Source organism: Pinus tabuliformis, chromosome Q (assembly GCF_031772625.1).
Source record: "Pinus tabuliformis cultivar Carrire ecotype Pingquan chromosome Q, CPIR1, whole genome shotgun sequence".
Lineage (NCBI taxonomy): Eukaryota > Viridiplantae > Streptophyta > Pinopsida > Pinales > Pinaceae > Pinus > Pinus tabuliformis.
Genome location: NC_142296.1, coordinates 906166389 through 906188178, shown reverse-complemented (window position 1 = coordinate 906188178; position 21790 = coordinate 906166389). Strand labels below are relative to the sequence as shown.

At 42.0% G+C, this 21790-nt stretch overlaps 1 protein-coding gene across 1 annotated transcript in view; it reads right to left on the bottom strand.

The window, feature by feature from the left end:
- The window catches only part of LOC149222395 (anthranilate synthase alpha subunit 1, chloroplastic-like), a 352329-nt gene that overhangs the window by 186450 nt on the left and 144089 nt on the right, over nucleotides 1-21790 (bottom strand). Inside the window, exon 8 of the mRNA XM_089387583.1 lies at nucleotides 19685-19874. Within this exon, the coding sequence (XP_089243709.1) occupies nucleotides 19685-19874 (190 nt within the window). The remainder of the gene's footprint in view (nucleotides 1-19684; nucleotides 19875-21790) is intronic.

The following is a 21790-nucleotide window of genomic DNA, read 5'->3' as shown; positions in this document are numbered from 1 at the left end:
AAATTCTAGTTGCATCAGCAGAAAGAACGCCTTACCAGAACCCATCAGAAGCTCAGACCACTCCGACGTGGTCCTTACACCATTAACAAGGTTGTGAGAAACAATGCTTTGGAGCACATCATTCCCCCATTCCTTCACCTGCACCGAGTGTTCAATGTGGACCGCCCTCGACCATGCTGCCCACCATCACTGGACACATCAAAGGTTGCAAAACAGCTCACCAGGGACCCAACTCAGCAGAAGCTTCCTCATCACAGGGAGGAACTCAATGCAATGGGGACCATTCCTTCCTAAGGGGGGAGGAATGATCCAAGTGGATGTTGGTGGTCACCCACCTATCTCACTTGGACCCCCACAACTGTCTCTTTCAATTTTTCAGTTTTCGTAATTGTAGCACAATTTACTATTTTTAGCAATTTTTCAGGTCCTGAACTTCTGAAGCCGTTTTGAGGCCCTAAATGACGTTTTTTGGGAAATTTAGGAGCAACATGGGTCCATAGACCGATGTTTCGCTTCCCAAAGTTGTAGTGCTCGGATAGATCTTTCTAACAAGCTACTGTACGCATCAAACGAAAATCAGGTGCCAAAGTTACGACCCCGGGAAGTTGATTTACCAACTTACCCAAAACAGGGCCCACAATTTGGCGTTTCATCTTCTAGGGTTAGGTTTTAGGATGTTAAGGGTTTTCCATTGTTTCTCAACAATAAATAGGCCTTCGAGCCTCATTGTAACACAGTTTAGAGGCATGTAGCCGCCACATCTCTTCTCAGAGATAAGCTACCATCGCCCTAGCTGGTTTATTTCCATTTCTATTTGTAAGCATATTTCAGTATTTTACAGTAATGAAATGAAGTATTATTTCCGCTGCATCTCTATATTTATGGTTATCTCATCTCTGTATTTATGATTATCTCTGTAATTTGTTGCGTTCCTGTTTAATCTGGATCAGTCCCTGTGTTGATGCTAGACCTACTGCCCAACATCCTCTGCACTGCTGCCGATAGCTCTGCCACTGCCATTGTTGCATCCGTACTGCAACTCCCTATGCATCCGTGCTGCTGCTGGTCCTTTCTCCCAACACTGCATCCGCACTGCAACTCCTCTCATCATGCTGCACCGTGCTGCCCACTGCTGCACTGCAACTCAGTTACTGAGAAGTAAGTAACTAATCTCCCAACTCTGACCTCTCTGTTGGGCTAGAGACCCTCCTGATGCTGAAGCTCAATCTGTCGTTCAGAAGTGCTCCTTCTTTGACCTCTGCGCTGCTGCAACAACTCCCTGCATCTCGCACCATTGCACACCTCTTTGTGCCATCCTGCACTAGTGCAACACTCTCGTGCCTCTTGCACTATTGCAGCCTGCTAGCCTCGCGTTGTCTCGGGACTCCTGCACTGTAGCTTTCTTTGTTGCTCCATCTGCATCCATCTCTACCCACATCAGCCAGTCCTGTTACTCCTCTTCGTGGCTCTCGTAGCATGGTCTAATCCAAGAGGCTGGGTACCTCGAAGATCCTGCCCCTCATCGCCTATAGTCCATCTGACTACAGCTCGATGTCTCCCCACTTCCGCTCAAGTGGCATGTGAGCACTCATGGCACACAGAACAGAAAGGATCCTGGCCTTCCAGATGACAAAGTTGGATGCCTCATCCAACCTGTCCTGATCCCTCAACCCATTCATGGCCATCTCTTTGCTCTTCTTGTCGACTCCTCCGAGTCTCTCTACTTCCCGCCTAGAAGTTCTCTGTTCGACTCCTGCTGAGTCTACTTCCTGTCTGGAAGTTCTCTACTTGAATCCTGCTGAGTCTACTTCCCGTCTGGAAGTTCTCTTCTGGACTCCCTCTGAGTCCCAATTTCCCTCCTGGAAATCCTTCTGCCAACGTCAAGTTGCCCCTCTCCAATCGTTTGTGCAACAGCAACACTGATCCGGATTCCTTAGCTAGAAATCCACCTTGGCAGCAACTCCCTCTACCTTGGTCTTGCCCTGTCAGGTACTGTTCTAACTACAGTACCCCACCAGCTCCACTCTGCAACTCTCCCACAGCCTCCTAAACCCCAGCAACCTGAAGGTGAGAGCTCCTAGGCTCTGCGCAATTCCGGCACCAGCAACTCGACCTCCTCAGCCAACTATGTCATAGCCCTTTGGCCTCCTCAGCCAACTACGTCATAGCCCTTTGGCCCTCTGCGTGAGCCTCGCTTTGCCTCCCTTGGCCTCTGCGCTGCCTCTTCCTGGCTCACCCTTGATGACACAGGCACTGCGTCACCCTTCCCTTGTTGCTGCTCTGCTAGGAACAACTTTTGTCACTCGGGACAGCTGTTTTGTGCTACTATTGCTCCGCTCGGCTGATGTCCTTAGTTCTCCTATGATCTGAAACCACGCTCTGATACCATGTTGAAGTTTCTAAGTCTACCAGTTTATAAACCCTCCATGCACTTTACTGATTTATTCCTACCTACTTGTTCTGTTACTTAACAAGTTATTTACAATGTAAATACTAAAAATAAACACTAGTGCATGCGCAACATATTACAGATCAACTGAAGGAAACAGAAACAATCACACCAAATGACACCGTTATTTTTGGACCAATGTCCCCGGAAAAACCCAATGCAGGGAAACCGGTGCAGCTGTCTGAGGGTTTTCTTATTAAGAAATTTCATAGTACAATCTGGGTGCCAAATCCGGCTTACTCAACAGAGAATTTCCTTGGCAGTAGTACCTCTCAGTCTAAGACAAATGTCCCGGCTGAAACCCCAGATAAACCCTTCGACAGCTCCTCAGCGCTAATCTGCCCCAGAAACCCCAGCGTCTACCTTTCTGGACTGCGTCAACCTCTCTCTGCCCAGCGTTGGCCCTGCGTCACACTGAATGGATCTGCATTAGCCTTTTGGCCCTCTGGGTCAGCAACACTGGCCTCTCTAAAGCACTGCGCAGCTCCTGGCTGCCTCTGCGTGGCCCTGCGTGAGCCCTGGCTGCTACTACATCAATCTCTCTGGTTCCTACGCTGCTCTCCCAGCACTATCTCTGCCTCTCTATCTCTCTATACTCAATGCCCCTCAGTTGCAACTCTGGTCACTGATTCTATCTCTTTTAGCAAACCCTGCTCTAGAGAATAGAATCACCAATCACTCTGATGTATTCTCCAAGTGACCCTCAAGCCTCCTCTTATACTTTTCTCGTTGACAAATCAACGACTGAGATTAAGTCCCTAATCAACAGCTAAGATTAGATCTGGCTTGATCCATGACTTTTGGACCATTCTAACACAATTTTATATTAATTCACATTAAAATTTTAATTTCCCTAAGTTTAGACTTAGGGAATCCATTAAGAATATTAATTATTTTAATATCTCCCAAACAGTTTAGAATCTGCCCAAACCCTTTCTTGGTATTGGAGATCTCATGTGCCCTAACCTCTCCACCAAATTTCGTGGCTAGAGCACATACGATGCTACCCCAAATCAACAATACTCCTCTATTCGAGCAGATCTTTCGATAGCTTTTGAAATGGGATGGAGCATCCATCAAATGGATGTGAAGATTGCCTTCCTCAACAGCATCATTGAGGAAGAAGTTTACATCGAACAACCATAGGGGTTTGAGGTCGATGACAGAGTGATGTGTGTATGCAGGTTTAAGAAAGCCTTGTACGGACTCAAACAGGGATTGGCAGCTATCTGTGGGGCATAAGCTTCAAGAGTGAGGCAGATCCCAACCTATACTTATAAGCCCCTCATTTTGGTGTTGTATGTGGACGATCTCATTTTGACGAGTGCAAGACACTGATTGCAAGTTGCAAGTCAGATCTAGAGTTAGAATTTGGCATGAAGAATATCGAGCCTATCCATTACTTTTTGGGAATTTAGGTTTGGCAACAACCGGGCGAGATCTTCCTCAAACAGGGGAAGTACACTTAGAGATCTTGAAGAGATTTAGGATGGAGGATAGCATACCAAAGACCACTCTAATGGTGACTAACCTGAAGAAGATTGATTCTTCAATGTCAAAGTTGGAAAACTCTAAATAGTACAGGCAATTGATTGGCTCGTTGATGTATCCGGTCAACACTCAACCAGACATCAACTTTGTTGTTAGCACCCTAAGCCAACTCATGGTGGAACTAAGGGAGGTCCACTGGGTTGCAGCAAAGCACATGCTCAAATATTTGCAGGGCACGATAGGATATGGATTGCAGTAGCTTGGTGGAGATGGTGTGAAGTAGCAGGGATACTCAGGTTCAGACTAGGCATGCAATGATATAGACAAGAAGACCACCTCTGGGTGTTGCTTCAGTTTGGGGTCAAAAGTCATTTACTGGTTTAGCACAAAGCAGACCTTGTTGAAAAGTGTAACTAGGTTTGGTCTTCATAATTATCTTTTTACTTATATCAATATGTAAAAACAAAGAAAAGAAAAAGAAGTTATTATGTTTATCTCTAGTCAAAGCATGTTCTTCGTGCTTCTAGAATTTATTGAGTCAAAGTCCTATTTGGAATTCTTGAAAAGAAAAAAGAAAAAGAATTTTCTAAGATGTAATTTGGGTTAATTCACCTCAAGAGCCAAGTCAAGCCCCTCCGAGATGACAAGTCGGCTCACTCAAAAGAAATGTTTTTTCACATATAAGAACAACTATATGTTGGCACACATTCTCCTCCAAAATTACAAGCAATTCAATGGTTTTTGTGGTGAGTTATGAGGTAAAAAGATATGAATTTCAAAGGCTACATCTTTGTGAAAAAGTGTGAGTTCCTGAGGTTATACATCTGCAAAGAAGTGCGAGTTTTTTATGGGAGATGATCTAAAATGATGTGAAGTTTATCCTATGAAAGATGATGCGAACCTTCTGTGAAAGACGGTCTGTGATAAGTGCAAGTTTCTTGTGATAGATGATCCAAAATAAGAGTGAGCTTCCTGTGGCATATTAAATGAAGTTGGTGCAAGTTACTGTGACTGAGTTTGATGCTATTTCCTATGACTAAGTTGATGAATTTGGAGGGCTTGACTTGGAATCTTGGAGGTTGGATTCTTGTTTTAGTCCTAGGTCTTGGATTTCTCACTTTTATCTGATTCTATAAGAGAAATAATTGGGTTTCGTGGGATTTTTGCCCATTTGGGGTTTTGCCCTGGAGCCTAATTTCCTATGTCTCTTGTTCTTTTATGCATTGAATTTGTGTAATTGATTGATGATATAATGAATGAAGTAAAGACTAATTGAAAAGATACCTACACAAGCAATCACGAGTAATAACCATGATAAGAAATTCTTTGTTGTTCTCGAATTTCAATAGACCTCAGTAACACTAAGTTCAACTAAGGCAGAGTACATGGTGGCCAATCTAGCTAGCCGTGAAGCCATTTGGCTTCATAAGCTACTCACAAGATTATTTGGTCAAAAGCTTGAGCCAAAAGTGATCCACTACGATGACCAGAGTTGTATCAAACTCTCAGAGAATCCAGTGTTTCACGACAGTTCAAAGCACATTTAGATCAAATACCACTACATCAATGTTAATTTTTGGTATGTTCTATGCTAGAGCAATTTATTTAAATTTTCACAGTTAGCAATCACATCACCATTACGATAAACTGCAGATAGAACATAAATATAAAACGCAGAAGACAAGCCAAGACAAGAGGACACAAGATATGGCGCAAGCCAGGGACAAACCCCACAATGTGTGGGGAAACCCTTTGATCAAATCTTCTTTTATCTTCAAAGTTCAGCAGAGAAAGAGAGAGAGAGAGAGAGTACAATTACAACAGAAGTCAATACTTTGACTTGTCTAGATCTACAACAGAAGTCCACTTGCTGCATCACTGCATATGATGTCATGTTGCAATAGTTGTGATTATCATCATGCTGCCCATGTCCATGATCTTATCATGCTGCTGCCCTTCATGTTCATGATCTTATAATGCTGCCTATTCATCATCATCATGCTGTCCTATATGTCCATGATCTCATGTTGCCCTTGCTTATTATTACATTCATCATGATGCTGTCCATGAGCATGATCTGGTTCATACTTCATGCTGCTCATACATCATCATACTTCATGCTACCCATGCTGCCTTTGCATCATCATGTTGCAACACTACAACACTGTCAGATCTGCACTAATGAAGGCTTACGATCACCCAATCAAGCCTCCAAAATTGCTCCCACAGGCTGCCCAACAATCTGATCCAAAACTGGTCAACTTCCTTGTCCCAACACAAGGCACAAATTGATGTTCCAATCTGTTTTCGCTGCTGCTCCTAATTGTGACTGGTTAGGGCATCCATATGCTGCAACAGCCCTTAAACAAGTCACCAAACAGCCTTCAAAAACTGCGTCCTACCCTTGTATAAGTCCTCTGCATCCACGCTGTTGATTAGGGCTCAATCTAGCTCCAAAACAGTCCCACGCAATGCCTTTTTAGTGGGGTTAGGGCCTGCGGCCTACCACAGGTGGCTTCCTGTACCCACGGCCTGTTGAAACAGAGTTTCCAGCCCGCACATAATATTCAAATCAGCCCAGAATTTTGTCTCCTTTATTGAGGCCTTTCTGCTAGTTAATTTTCACTCCAAAACAGTCATAGGAGTGACCTAAACATCCCTTCTTCCTTCACTGGAAATGCCCTTACCTGCACCCAATAAAACAGAGATTTAGGGCCCAATATACTGCAGATTTAGGGCACCTCTGCTTAGTGTGTAAGGGCCTCTTGGGACAGCATATAAGTGCTCTTTAGACCTGCGGATTTAGGCCTTCACATACTGTTAGTTCAGGCCTTTCCAACTGCGGCTTAGATAACCTTTATGACTGCGGCTAGATCTCGTTTAGGGTTTCCTTTGACAGCGTTCAAGCCTCCCTTTACTACATTATGGAAGCCTCCTTGACTGCGTAGATTAGGGCTGCTGATTGACCTGCGGCTAGGGCACTTGAGCTCCAATCAGATTGCGATTATGCCTTCTTTGACTGCGGCTAGGGTAAGGCTAGATCAGCCTTTAGAACAACATATTCTCCTCTAGATCTCTCTGTCCACAAAACCCAAACACGTGGAGAGAGATCACAAGAGAGATGTGTATAAAATGTCTTCAAGTTCTCTTCTATTTATACTAAAAACGTAGAGGTTGAATAGACATGACGTTTGGGCTTCTAGAGCCTACATAAGAGCTGGTCGGCTTGATAATAATTATATAATCAAAATAACTTCATATCTCCATAAATACTTATCGGAATCGGATGATCTTTGGATCAATCCTACACCTCTCGACGAGAGGGATCCAATAAAAATATCAGCTGCCATAAATAAGCTGACCCACATGGAGTTTGGCCCTAGTTGCCAATTTAACAATCAAAGACATGGTCTTGAGGGGAGCAGTTAAGCTCAATATATTTCTACAGAGGAGTAGTTGGGAGACATTTTCACCAAACCCTTGGTGAAGGGAAAGTTCGTTTGGTTATGAGACAAGCTTGGAGTGGTGGAGAATACCTTACTCACTAAGAGGGGGTGTTACTGTTTGTAGCTCAAACACATATTTCCATGAGGGAGTCTACTAATGGATATCATCATTAAAAGTATCATATGTTTTTACGAAAGTTCACTTTATTAATTAATTAATAAAGTGAACATTATTTTATTAAAGTGATTTTTAATTAATAAAATGACTACAGTGGATCACTTAACAATTTAACTGAAAGAGAGTCGTTGACCTCACAATTAGATATCAACCATTGAAGATTAGGATTTTGGCTCATGTCAAAGTTATAAAAGAAAGAGAGGGCAAAGCACAAAGACATAGAACATTCATTTTACAAGTCATGTGAGTGAAGGAGAAAATCGGAGATCTGATTTTCGGCCATTGGCGAGGATTTTGGCAGTACTTCAGCAAGGAGAAGGCAATCAATCTTCAGCGAGGACAAGAAGCCATTAGCAGTAAGGAAAAGAGCAGTCAGTCATACAACCCAGTAGAGCATGGCGTACCACCATCCGTAGGATTTTGTACCCTCGTATGGACTTTGTACAGTTGTACAGATTTTTGGGCAAGTTGCCTCGATTTCCATGCGAACTATAATTTTCAAGTTTGTTGTTCATTTGATTAATGCTCAGAGCCATTTTTCCTTGTAAGGGAGCTCTTGTAAATTCTGAAGGCAATTATGAATCATGAACTGATCTAGAAGGGCAGAAATATCTGTTCACTGCGTGTGATTGCTTTTCTCGCTTTCCGTTGCATGCAAAAGTTAATATTACCAGCAAGTAACTAAATCTGATATGTTTGCTTAGATAGTTGTTTTAGGATATCTTAACAAGCAAGGAACCAAGGATAGGATTCGCCAACCATGTTAGGTAGGAAATCAAGACAGAAGAACATTTTATCTTCAAGTACCATGTTTGCTACAAGATACAGGGATTGTACTATTACCACTTCAAGGAGTCTCAAAACTCTCTCTCCATCTTTTCTATTACTCTGATCAATAGTGCTTAGCCATGTTTATGAGGGAGGCACATGATCTTCAATCTCCCATGCTAATCCCACCCACCTAACTAGTGTTGATTTGGGGTAGCATCAGATGTGGTCTAGGCCTCAAATTTTGCAGGCAGACTTGGGCGCATGTATTCCAAAGAACCCAAAAAGCGTTTTGGAAAATTCGGCCCAAAGAAAATTATTAAAATAATTAATATTTTTTAATGGGGCCCTAAGTCTAAAATTAGGAAATTAAAAATATTAATGGGTATTAATCTAATTGTGAGTGTAACTTCTAGAAGAAGAGGAGGATCAAGCTAAAATGATCTTAGCCATTGATTAGCTTTTAATCTGGGTCGTTGAATGTCAATGAGAAGATTATTTAAGGGGGCTTAGGGTCATTTGGAAAACACACCAAGAGATCAAGAGATTGAATTTCTGAAGAAGTTTCCAAGAGGAAATTCTGATCGAGGAGATTTCTTGCAGTTGAGCAGGGATAGCATCCGAAGAGAGAGAATTTTTCAGTCGGAGAATCATCAACAGAGAGAGGCAGATAGTGATCCAGCAGCTCTCATGCAGAGGCTGACGCAAGGCCACGAAGGGCCACGTAGAGGCAGCATAGAGGGTGAGAGAGAGTCCGAAATTTTGTTGGGCAAAGTCGATTTCAGAAGCCGAGCCGACCGGGAGGCTGAAAGCAATGACTACAGGAAGCAAATCAATCAGTTGGCTGGGTGACGCAGTTCCTAGAGAGGTTGACGCAGGGATTGCGTGAGGACTATGCAGAGGCAGCGCAGGGCCTGCTAGAGGCACCTCATCCAGTATCCGGATCAGCAGAGATTTTTTCAGTGATTGTGTGAGGTAATCTCACAAATCTTTCTGCCAGTATTTCTCTCTTTGTAACTGAATAACCCTTGAGGTATTCAGAGATGTATTCAAAATTTGCTACTGCTTAATAATAATAAACCCTCAGAACTGTTGCACCAGTTTTCCCACATTGGGTTTTTCCGGGGACATATGTCCAAAAACAACGGTGTCATTTGTGTTGTATTTTCTTTCCTGCTCAATCTCTTGTTTCCGCATAATATTTAATTAAGTGAAGGTTGCCGTGTATATATTACGATATTTGTCGTAGGAAACTGCAAGTAATTTGTTTAAAGGAATTTAACAAATAGGAGTAATATCATTAGTTGTTGCAGTGGGGATTCCGATTTAGGAATTTTCACATGGTATCAGAGTTGTCGGTGGAACAAGAAGAGCAGTGCCAGAGAACCCAATGCTGAGCAGAAGAGGGAAATCGAAAAGTTGCAGGAGGCAGCAATTCAAAACCCCAGAGAGTTTGCGCAGTTCTAGCCGGAGGGCTGAGATTTCAAGGCAGTCTCTCTCTGAGTGAGTCGGCGGAGAGGACTCCCAGTTCGAATTTTTGTCGGGTCATAAGGAGCAGCGTTGAAGCCTCAGCATGAGGAGAAGCTGATGGGACACAGATTTTTCTGCAGACAATTTGTTGGGTAGAAAATCGTCAGAAGAAAGAGGAGAAGCACGGCTAAGGGAATTTCTTCCTTAGAGAATTCCTAGCCAAGGAATTTGAATTCTCTAGAGTTGAAAAGCAATAAGAGGCAGCAATTTTACTAGCTCCAGTAGGGAGTGCGTAGGCTAGCCCAGCAGCAGCGCAGAGGAGAGAGGATATGTTCGACATTTGTGGCAGCAATGGCAACTAGTGGCTTGAGGGATCAGGACAGGTTGGACGAAGCATCCAACTATGTCATCTCGAAGGCTAGAATGTCATTCCTTCTAGATGAGCATGCCCTCAAGGCATATGTCGACAGCGTGGTGGTCAACCCTACAGATGCAAATCCTTTGAAGAAGTACCGAGGTGAAATGGCTAAGGCCAAGCGGATGACCCTGGATGGAGTAAAGGATCACATGGTTTGTCACGTCGCTAGCAGAGGGACTACTAAGGAGATGTGGGATGCCTTGGCTACGTTATATCATGGATCTTCTGAGCAGCAAAAGATGTACTTGGAGCAGAAGTTGAGATCTGCTCAGATGCAGAACGAGGAGCATGTGGATCCATTCATCAGAAAGCTTAAGGAGACCTATGATGAATTGTCTGTTGCAGGGCATACATCTCAATATTCAGAGTTGGTTAGACTGGCCCTCAATTCTGTCTCAGATGAGTGGCAAGTCTTTGTCCAGAGTATGTTGGGCAGAGCAGCATCGCCGAATTGGGATGAGATGTGGGCAGCTCTAAAACAAGAGGAGTTGAGGAGAGACTTAGTCAAAGATAAACTTGACAGAAGGAGCAACAGTGGGTCAAAACCCAAGGAGGAGGAGGATAATGCAGCCCTTGCATCGAAGGGACAGCAGGAGCAGCAGAGATGTCAGAAGGAACTATCAAATATCAAGTGTTTCAGGTGTGGTGAGATGGGTCACTACGCTACTCAGTGTCCTCTCAAGAAGAAGGACAAGGATGAGAAGCATGATCTAAAGGCTGCGCCCGTGAAGATCGAAGAGGAGGAGTTCGCCATGACAACCGAGATACCTCCAGGAGGGAGGTGGGCTGATTTGGAGCTATAGTTCGAAAGAGCTACAGATGGGCAAGATCCTTGAGGAGTCCACCTCTAGGATCATTTCCTTGCTACGGGAGCCCAGATCAGAAGTAGCAGGATGGACTAGTGTCAGATGGTGTCGAGGAGTGTCGGGGAGACAGTTGTAGTGGCTAGGAGCACCAAAGACTAAGCAGCGCAGAGTAGAGTTGGCAGTAGTGCAGTTGGCACAGAGAAGAGGTCAGCAGCAGCGCAGTAGATTCAGAGGGTCAACGCAGAGACTAGCAGCAGGCAGGCTTCAACATTCACGTGGTATCATACTGAACACAGTTAGTTCAGTAATTTTGGATTTTTTTCGTCGCTGATAGAGTAGCAACAACAATTTGAGGTGCAGTAGGACTTGGCACTAGCAGTGCTAACAGCAGCACAGATACAGCACATGAGAGGGAGTTGTAGTACGGATGCAGTATTGGCAGTGGCAATGTCAACAGCAGTACAGCTACAGTAGCAGCGCAGTAGTTGGTGGACAGCATGTCAGACATCAACAGCGCAAAGGACAATGCTTCAGAGTCAAAGCAGTATGCAACAACGTATATTGCTAGAGCACATTCCTCGCTAAGAGGGAGTGTTGATTTGGGGTAGCAACGGATGTGGTCTTGGCCTCAAATTTTGCAGGGAGGCTTGGGCACATGTATTCCAAAGAACCCAAGAAGCGTTTGGGAAATTCCACCCAGAGACAATTTTATTAAAATAATTAATAATTTTTAATGGGACCTTAAGTCTAAACTTAGGAAATTAAAAAGATTAATGGGTATTAATCTAATTGTGGGTGTAACTTCTAGAAGAAGATGAGGATCAAGCTAAAATGATCTTAGCAATTGATTAGCTTTTAATCTGGGTTGTTGAATGTCAATGAGAAGATTATTTAAAGGAGCTTGAGGGTCATTTGGAAAACACACCAAGAGATCAAGAGATCGAATTTCTAAAGTGAGAAGTTCTCAAGAGGAAATTATTATCGAGGATATTTCTTGTAGTTGAGGGGCAGGGATAGCATCCAAAGAGAGAGAGATTTTCTTAGCCGGAGAATCATCAGCAGAGAGGCAGAGAGTGATCCAGGTGCTCTCACACAGAGGCTGACGCAGGGCCGCGAAGGGCCACACAGAGGCAGCGCAGAAGGTGAGAGAGAATCCAAAATTTTGTTGGGCAGAGTCAATTTCAGAAGTCAGGAGCTGGGGTGTGAAGCCGAGAGGCTGAGAGCAGTGACTTTGAGCAGCAAATCGATCAGCTGGCTGGGTGACACAGTGCCTAGAGAGGTTGACGCAGGGATTGCGTGAGGACTGCATAGAGGCAGCGTAGGGCCTGGCAGAGGCACCTCATCCAGTGTCTGAATCAGCTAGGATTTTTTCAGTGATTGTGTGAGGTAATATCACAAATCTTTATGCCATTATTTCTCTCTCTGTAACTGAATAACCCTTGAGGTATTCAGAGATGTATTCAGAATTTGCTACTACTTAATAATAATAAACCCTCAAAACTGCTGCACCGATTTTCCCGCAATGGGTTTTTCCGGAGACATTTGTCCAAAAACAACGGTGTCATTTGTGTTGTATTTTCTTTCTTGCTCAGTCTCTTGCTTCCGCATAATATTACGATATTTGCCGTAGGAAACTGCAAGTAATTTGTTTAAAGGAATTTAACAAATAGGAGTAATATCATCAGTTGCTACAGTAGGGATTCCAATTTAGGAATTTTCACAACTAGATGGTACTCGAATGATTACATCGTTTTTTTTGTTGCTCCCTATTGACAAGGGCTCCAAATTAGAGATATCCTATGGGCACTATTCGACTCCACCAGCAAGCCCAGTTTAAAGTTTCTGACTCTAATCCTTGAACAGGACTCATCCTCCCCACAAACAATACTCTGCTTCTAGATAGCAATAGCAAACCCCCCAACTTGCGACAACAAGACACTGCAAACCAAATCCTATTCCATGTCTTTTACACAATCTTGTATCATGAGGTTTTTTTTAGCGTCAAATGCTAGGAGAGACACAGAGAAATCTCGACAACAAGACACATCATTTCATTTAGACTTCTATGATTATTTTGCGTGTAGAATTATTTTCCAAATCCATCGCATAGCTATTGACAACTTTATCAACGTTTCGAACCATCATATGTGGTTCATCATCAATATTTAGAGAAAGATGCAAAAGTCTAGAAGATAAACAACATACGATGTTTTGAAACACTGATAAATCTATCAATACCTATGCAATGGATCCGGAAACAAATTCTACACAAGATACATCATCCAAACAACAAGACACCATAAGTTATAAACCAACTTTTCAAGCTCTTCTAGGTCTTTGGGTCTCTCATATATCTAGAGTTTCTTTTCTATGACCTCAACTGTTAAGAGAGATATAGCTACTATAATTCTTGGCCAAGGGGAGGGAAACTCTCTCTCCTCCTCATCCTCAAGGTATGACATGAAAGGGCATTGAGGTTCTCTTTCGACCACTCCCATGCGAGGCATGCTTCTTAGGGTTTTGCATCTGCGCAATGCAAGCACTCTTGTGGCTACACTACTGTTTTTAATTCTACACTCTCATTTTAGACTCTAGATCTTATATCTTAAAGGTTAGATTTGCTTTTACCCTTGCTTTTATAGAAGCAGTTTTTGTACTCCCACTTGGTAATGACAATATTGTACTTAACAGTCTCATTGACCTAATTGTCATCACGTGTTGGACATAATCAAATTATCTTATCTTATCCTACTCCTCACAAACTAGAATGTGAGTGAATAAAATATCTAACACAGATAGATCACTATAACTTAAAATCTGGAATTCCAAAACCACATCCATTTGAGAATGGCCCTATGGCAGCGATAATGACTCTTCATTGAAGCGAATATGTTACTGCACCAAACCCATTAATGTTTCCCACAACACCATTTTCCTCCCTATAAACTAGTAGTCATTTGTATTCCACAAATGTACTAAATGGATGGCCTAGAATTTCATGAATCTTTGAAAAAGAGTCAGTCTTCCTATCTTATTGGAGCTTCTCCTCAACTCTAATTGTATATACTGTTGGAAATACTTAGAGGGGGGTGAATCAGTATTCCTTAGCAATTAGCACTTTTAAATATTTTCAAAGCATTAGTTAATCTTCAATTATTTTTAATGTTTATGTAGTAATAACAGTAAATAAAAGAACACAGTAGACGCAAGAATTTTAGGTGGAAAACCCCCTCCGGGTCAAACACCACAGAACACTTTTCTAACAAAATTCTTTAATCTTTAGCCCCAACTGAAATGAAAGCAACAACTTCCTAGAATTCTAGAAAAACATTCTTCTCCAGCTCCCACTGGAAGGATGCCCCAACGCCCTGGTTTCTTTAGTAATCGATTGAATGGATGCTCAAACATCCTAGACCAACCTACCACCCTGAAGTGTTCACAAGCTCCAACCTGTAGGCAACTTCATGCACCAACCTATCACCTCCCTACCACTCTATAATGACTGAAATGAGACAAAAGTGTGGATTCCCATACCAGGGACAACGATCCACGATACAATATGATTTACAATGATTTTGATCGAACACCCAATCACACTATGACCTGCAACCCAACCATGACATCATCCCAACAGAGACTCCTATACCTCCCAATAATGCCTTTTCGACTCTAGGCAGATTGACTCTTTTACAATAATGACTCTTCCAATGATGACACTTTTACAAATGACTCTTTTACAACTTTACAATGATGACTCTTGGCCTTGACACTTCTTCACAATATACGGATGGTTGTCATGTCTTCAAAGGATGTCCCGCTGCAATGCTTCCTTTGATTTGATACTTCTGCTCTTGAATTCTTGCTTGAAGTTGTACTTGAATCTTCTTCTACCTGCATGCAAAATTTGCCCGGCGAAACCAATCCCAAAACAAAACAAAATACCCTTCAACTTACCTTTGCTTGCAAAACACATGTAAGTGCATAATAATGAATAAATTAAAATTAAAATTACAATGCGTACCTGAAGTGTGCTTGTCACTTTTGTTGTTGACTTGTTGCAACAGTAGACAAAGACTCTCACTCTTGATATAGGCTTGGACTCTATGCAAGACTATATCCAAAACTGACCTAAAGATATATACAATAAAAACTGATGACAGACCCTAGACTTGTGATGGACCAAGTTCTAAGTACAACAACAGAGACCATTCTATCAACTATGACAAGACAAGTAAAATGAACTTACAACATCATATAGATTTAGCAGACTTGGTGTAGCATCAAGAATATGTAGCATCAAATGTGTAGTATCAAGAATAGGACATCCGAAATGTGGTATCAAAACTAACTATGACATATAGAGATAGAGAGATATAATAGAGACCCTGTATGTACTTACGTTGTCTTGCAAAAGCATATGTCAGAGATGATACTCATATTTCAAATGTAAACACTAATCATACATACCTTGTTGTAGGAGACTTACCCTTGACTGTTGATGTGTGGTCCTGACTGCAGTCATCCTTGAATGCATGCTTTTTCATGCCTTCTAGGAGCTCGATATTGAATTGTTGTATCTATGTAATTTCGAATCTCCAGGGTCTGAAATTTCGTCCTATGGTAGCCCTCTGAGTCCTCTTTCCAACCCCACAGGTCTAATCAAGATTGGATTCTTCAAGAAAGCATTATGCCCAATCTCCCACGATGCCCTGATTATAGCCTGGTTCAGTAGAGCGAACTTGTACGAAGTGCCAAGTGTCACTGTTGCGACCTTCAGCCCTGTTTGACAAGGAATTCAGGAGCCTGCAAAAACCCTAACTTCCTCAAATCATATCTCTGAAAATATAGTGAACCAAGATCTGAAATTCGGTCATGAGGTTCATCAAGATTTCGGCTCAAATGGGTTTTAATTTCAACTTCTGTAGCTTCACAAAAATGAATTATAGAAAACAAAAAAAAAATTATAGCGAAAATGCCACAATGACCTGTTTGAAGCCTCAAAATCCCTACTAAAGGAGGATATGAGGTTCATTATTTATATGGATGTCTTGAGTTGAGAGGGTCCTCAACAAGTGAATGTTGGAGGGATTTTATGAGCAAAAAAAAACATTATTAATTATTGATTATTCAATGACCACAACCAATTATGAGTGCCATGCCATAACCCCATAGGGTTTTGGCCCACTAACTGGGGTTACTAACTTCAATCGCAAATAACTCTCAAACCGTAAAAAACTGGGAGGCATACCATATATCAACGGAAACATCTCGACGAGTAGAATCCATCGAGAAGATATTTGACGCAAAATAATATGATTTGTCAAGTCAAAATGCCCTTGCAAGATTGGGGTAGCCCCTGGTGCTGCTTGGGTTGACATCAATGACAACCATTGATTAACATATACTTACTTGTAGACGACTTTGAGCAATTTACGAAAACATTGTGTAATTATTTTCACAGAAAGCACATTCTTTCAATGGTCTCCCTCTCTACATTCTTTTGGTACCAGGACCAAAGATGCTTAGCCCTCTTCATCAAGAAGATGTTTAGCCACAGATCTCATCTCCTACATGCGATGCCCCACCCTCGATGACCAAGCCGATCACCTCATACTTCCTTGTTGATCTATCCAATCAAAACACGCAGTGGGAAGAGTTCCAGAGAGTACCAGACAATACAATGGTGTTAAAATTGGCAACTAGGGCCAAACTCCATGTGGGTCATCTTATTTATGGCAGCTGATATTTTTCTTGGATCCCTCTCATCGAGAAGTGTAGGATTGATCTAAAGATCATCCGATTCCGATAAGCATTCATGGAGTTATGAATTTATTTGTGTTATGGGACAATTCGTCAAGGTCGGCCAACAACCAAATAAACCCCACATGTGCTCAACGTTTTAGTATAAAAGGAGATGACTTGAGAGTCATTTCACACACACTTCTATCTTGATTTCTCTCCACTTGTCTTGGGTTTTAGTGGAAGAGAAATCTAGAAGTGGAATCCCTAGACGTTGGAGGAAAAGAGGTTGCCCTAGCCGCAGCAAAGAGGACAGGCCAGCGAAGCGATGGAAGGGTTCTATACGCTGTCATAAAGGCAGCCCTAAACGTTGTTCTAAGGCAGCCCTAAACGTTGTCCTAAAGGCAGCCCTAAACGTTGTTCTAAGGCAGCGCTAAACGTTGTCCTAAAGGCAGCCCTAAACGTTGTTCTAAGGAAGCCCTAAACGCTGTCCTAAAGGCAGCCCTAAACGTTGTTCGAAGGCAGCCCTAAACATTGTCCTAAAGGCAGCACTAACGCAGTCCAAGAAGGCAGCCCTAACGCTATCCTAAGGCAGCCCCAACCTACGTTATCTCAAGGGTATCCTAGCCGTGTTAAGATGAAGATAGACATTGTCCTAAACATACCAATGGTGCCCTAGCCATAGGCATATGGTGCCCTCGACGCAGGCCTAATGCAGCTAAAAGGGAGAACTGTTTTAAGGCCTAAAACAAGGCACCGAGCAGCTGAAAGGAGGCCGAGGGTAGGCCGAGTTGAAGAAGGGTTGTTTGGGGCAGCGAAAAGGTGGGATGTAGGTGATAGCATGGTACTGTGGTAGGCCGCAGTCCTAACCACCTCAAAACAGGGACAACATGGAGTGTTTGAGGGCTCAAACATGCCCAGGAAAGCAGTGCTAGTAGATGGGAAAGTTGGGCTACATGGTACGGCTAAGATACATTGGACAGCAGCAAGGAATGGCAAGGCTAAGGGGACAGCAGCAAGGTATAGCATCACTGTTAGGGACAGCAGCTACAACAATATATCTAGGCAGCAGCGGCAAGGGACAGCTACATAGTAAATGGGACAGCAAAGGAATGCTAAGGCAAACATGGGACAGTAGCAAGCATGGACAGTAGCAAGCATGGACAGCATGGCAAGCATGGTGTTGCAAGCACATGAGACATGATGTATGTTGGTTCAGTATACCACATGGGGCAGCTGTGTGGCAACTTGATGCAACTATGGCACATGGGACAACTGTGGTAGCATGGTACAGCAATGGCACATGGGACAGTTGTGGCAGCATGGTGCAACAATGGCACATGGGACAACAGTGCAGCATAAGGTGTAACGGTATGATGTGTACAGCATGGTCAAGAGGTCCAGCATTGTGATGATGGGTGCAGCATTGTAAAGCACGGTGAGGTGCAGCATGATGACGAGATGCAACACAATGATAGGTGAAGGAGTCACCTTGGGGAATCAGTTGAAGCAACATGTCTTCAACTGATCTCATGTATCATCTTTTTAGAGATGATCTATGCTCTTATCTAGATAAGTCAAAGCGTTGACCTCTGTTGTAAATGTACTCTCTCTCTCTCTCTCTCTCTCTCTCTGCTGAGCTATTGAAGAACATATAAGAAGAATTGATCAAGGGCTCCCCACATTGGGGTTTGTCCTTGGCTAGCGCCACATCTTGTGTCCTCTTGTCTTGGCTTGTCTTCTACGATTTATGTTTATGTTCTATCTGCAGTTTACTTTAACGCTGATGTGATTGCTAATCTGGAAAAGATATTGAGCTAACTGTGAAAATTGAAATAAATTGCTCTAAGCATATAACATACCTAAAATTAACAAATGGTAAGGCCCCAAGTTTCTCCCTAGGCTCCCACTCTAGGAGACCAACTCAAAAGTGTGGGCTTGCACATCATGCCACACACTCTTAGAGCATTAGAGAGATAAATGCCAGAAGAATCGAAGGTAGAGTGCCTCCTACCTGTGAGACTAACTCCTAGTTCCTAAGGAGCAGCCAGAGATCCATTCAAAGTTTCCTTCGCCGACCTCAAATGCTAGGAGTCTTCCTCACTCATACATCCCCTCCCCCCCCTCATACAGTCGAACCTCCTGATGGTCCGAAAGGACTCTGACAGCGAACCAGTGCCCAGTTTGCTCCTCTTGCCCTTGGCCATCAAAGTCAAGAGACCTTCACATCATTGGCCTTATCATCTGATCTCTCTCTCTATCTTGAAAAGTTCTTGTCCACCTTTCCAATCTTGGATAAACTTATTCAATATTTTGCACCATCATACCTGTCACGATTTTCAAATTTCTACATATGTTCTGATGTTATACTTATATAGGTTTCTATCGTTATATTATTTTTGGCATTTTGTATGAGTTGCAGTTGCACTCCCACATTATATTCATACTGGTTGTACTCTTTTGTGGTCATTCATCAGACTTTTAGCCCTCCCACATTATATTCATATTGATTGTACTCTTCGGTCCTATTGACCTACTTTTGTACTCATCCATCAGACATTGATAAAATTGTCTCATCTTATTAAAGCAGGTAGGAAGCATGATAATGCATCTAGTGTGCAAAGGTGGCCCCATATTCACACTATGTTTTGCTGCAGTGAGTAACTCCTCCATATAATGGCATCATTGTTTTACTCAAATCTAATCTTAAATGGTAACAATCATTCATCTTGTAAACATTAATCTGAAATCAAAGTTTGACACTCCGAGGCATCTAAAAGCATTCTAGTGTAAATGGTTTGTGTTGGAAAATAAAGGCTAGTAAACACAGAGCAATACATTGTCTACACTCAGTAAAACTTTCCTATGTTCACATGAACACTCTATTGCACTGCAAAGCTTAATTAAGACAAAACATACCACAGAAAGCAATGGGAAGCTCATCAGTCAGCACTGGTTTCCAGTTTGACATTATGCGTGGAGGCACAGTCATTGGATCCTCAGTGAATTCCTCCTCCCTAGTTCCCCGTTCATGGTCCATTATCGTAACTGAATTTTCCTTAGCAACAATTTCCATTGCAGGCTGTGCTCCAACAATACTAAAACGGCCCTGAGAATCAAAAATAAAAATTTATAAGACTTCAGAGAAAATTAATTCTTAAGATGTTCGAAGTTATAAAGCTTTTTTAGACTTCCAGAATTTCAATTTCAGTTGTTAAAGAAAAATAACCAATCCGAAAATTAATGTTTGTGTGTATCTATATAGGGAGAGACACACATGCCTGAATAAGATAAAATAGATAATTTTATAAATGTCCACAATGACCAAAATCAACATGGTAATAGCTCTAGAGGAAGCACATTCTGTTTTGTGCAATGGATATTGTCTGTGCATTCTTCTCCAAACTATATACCCAATGGTTACGAGTTTGCCTCGAGGTCTGATCAGTGCCTTGGGACCTATCCAATCAAGTCATTTTCATCCAGAGATAGAAAAAAGATTCAGAGGAATTTGGTGTCCTTTTCTAGAACTTTAATAGAAAATATGTGGTGCAGATTATTTCTAAGAATTCAGCTTTAAGAAATACGAAGTTCAAACTACCAGATTTACAGATCAATTGAACGATTTCTTCTTATGTTATCAGCCATGCATGCAAAGATACTCCAATATAATCCTGAAAAGGAACTTCTAATATATACAGTTCCTATGGCAACATAAATTAGGTAATAAGTTGAGTGTGTTCACACATTCTCTCTTTATTCCATCTCATGAATTCTCTCCCAACTTCATGCAGTGCATATCTGTAATAAATAAATTTCCTATATATATATATGCAATGAATGTTGTGTGCTAGAAAAGCCATCTTAACCTTGTAAGTTGTAACCATGCAAAATAGAGGTGCAACATATCAGACATGCTTTTAGGAGTATTTATTACCTGATCCAATTGATGGACAGATTTGTACTTAGAATTGCTAATTAGGGTTTCCTTAGGTTATATTTCCAGTGGTTAATATCTGGTAACAAGATTGTGCTTTACGGAAATGTTGGCCTTTGGTTTTCCACTCACGATATAGAGGATACTTACTCATATATCCAAACAGAGGAAAATGTTGGCCTTTTCTAAATTTATTAAAAAGATGGATATAGAAAAATCAAAGTCTAAATCAGCAAATAGCTTCAGATTTGGCACCATGGGAGTGGCCATGGGTTTGCAGTCCAGCATCTAAAATCTCTTTAGAATCTCCACTATGTACTTGCCTTGCCCAAGGAAAACTTCATCTACATCTTGCCAAATCTCTAGACCTAAAAAGTAATGCATAACGCCAATGACCTTCATGTCATATTCACTTGCCAACTTTTTCTCGCACCATACAATCAGCTTCTCATGACTACTTGTAAGAATCAGGTCAGCTACATACAGGACCAACATAAGCAAATCACATCATATAAATAGTAAAGATTTGAATATATTGCAGTCTTTTTGGTGAAGCCCAATTTCAATGGGTATTCATCAATCCTTGAGTACAATGCATTGTTAGTTTTTGGTAGTAGCGGACAGGTGTTCTAGTCTCTATGGGGTCTATAAAGCTAGGGAACACATTTTCTCCAATACCCAGAAAAGGTTTCACAAGAAAACACCTCAATTAGACTAACTGACCAATTATTAAAATTTCCCTAAGTTTAACTTAGGAAAACTGGTTAATTAAATCAAATTAATTGAGGAAAATTGATTATGCTCTAGAGACTTCTGGAAAAGTCACTTGATGGGGTCAAGATGATCTTAGCCATCTATTGTGATTAGATGATGGACGTTGGTTGCCCAAGGAGAGATTATGAGAGCAATTCAATGGGGTTGGAGAGATATACTTGAGCAATTCAACTTACCCAATTGAATTGATTCAGCAAGGGCACAGTTGCAGCAGAGGGAGACACCAGCGCCAAGGGTTTCAGCAGACATTCGAGAGAAGAATTTCGGAGAGGATTTTCACAGATTTTCCAGTGTCCCAGTGACCAAAGAAGAGG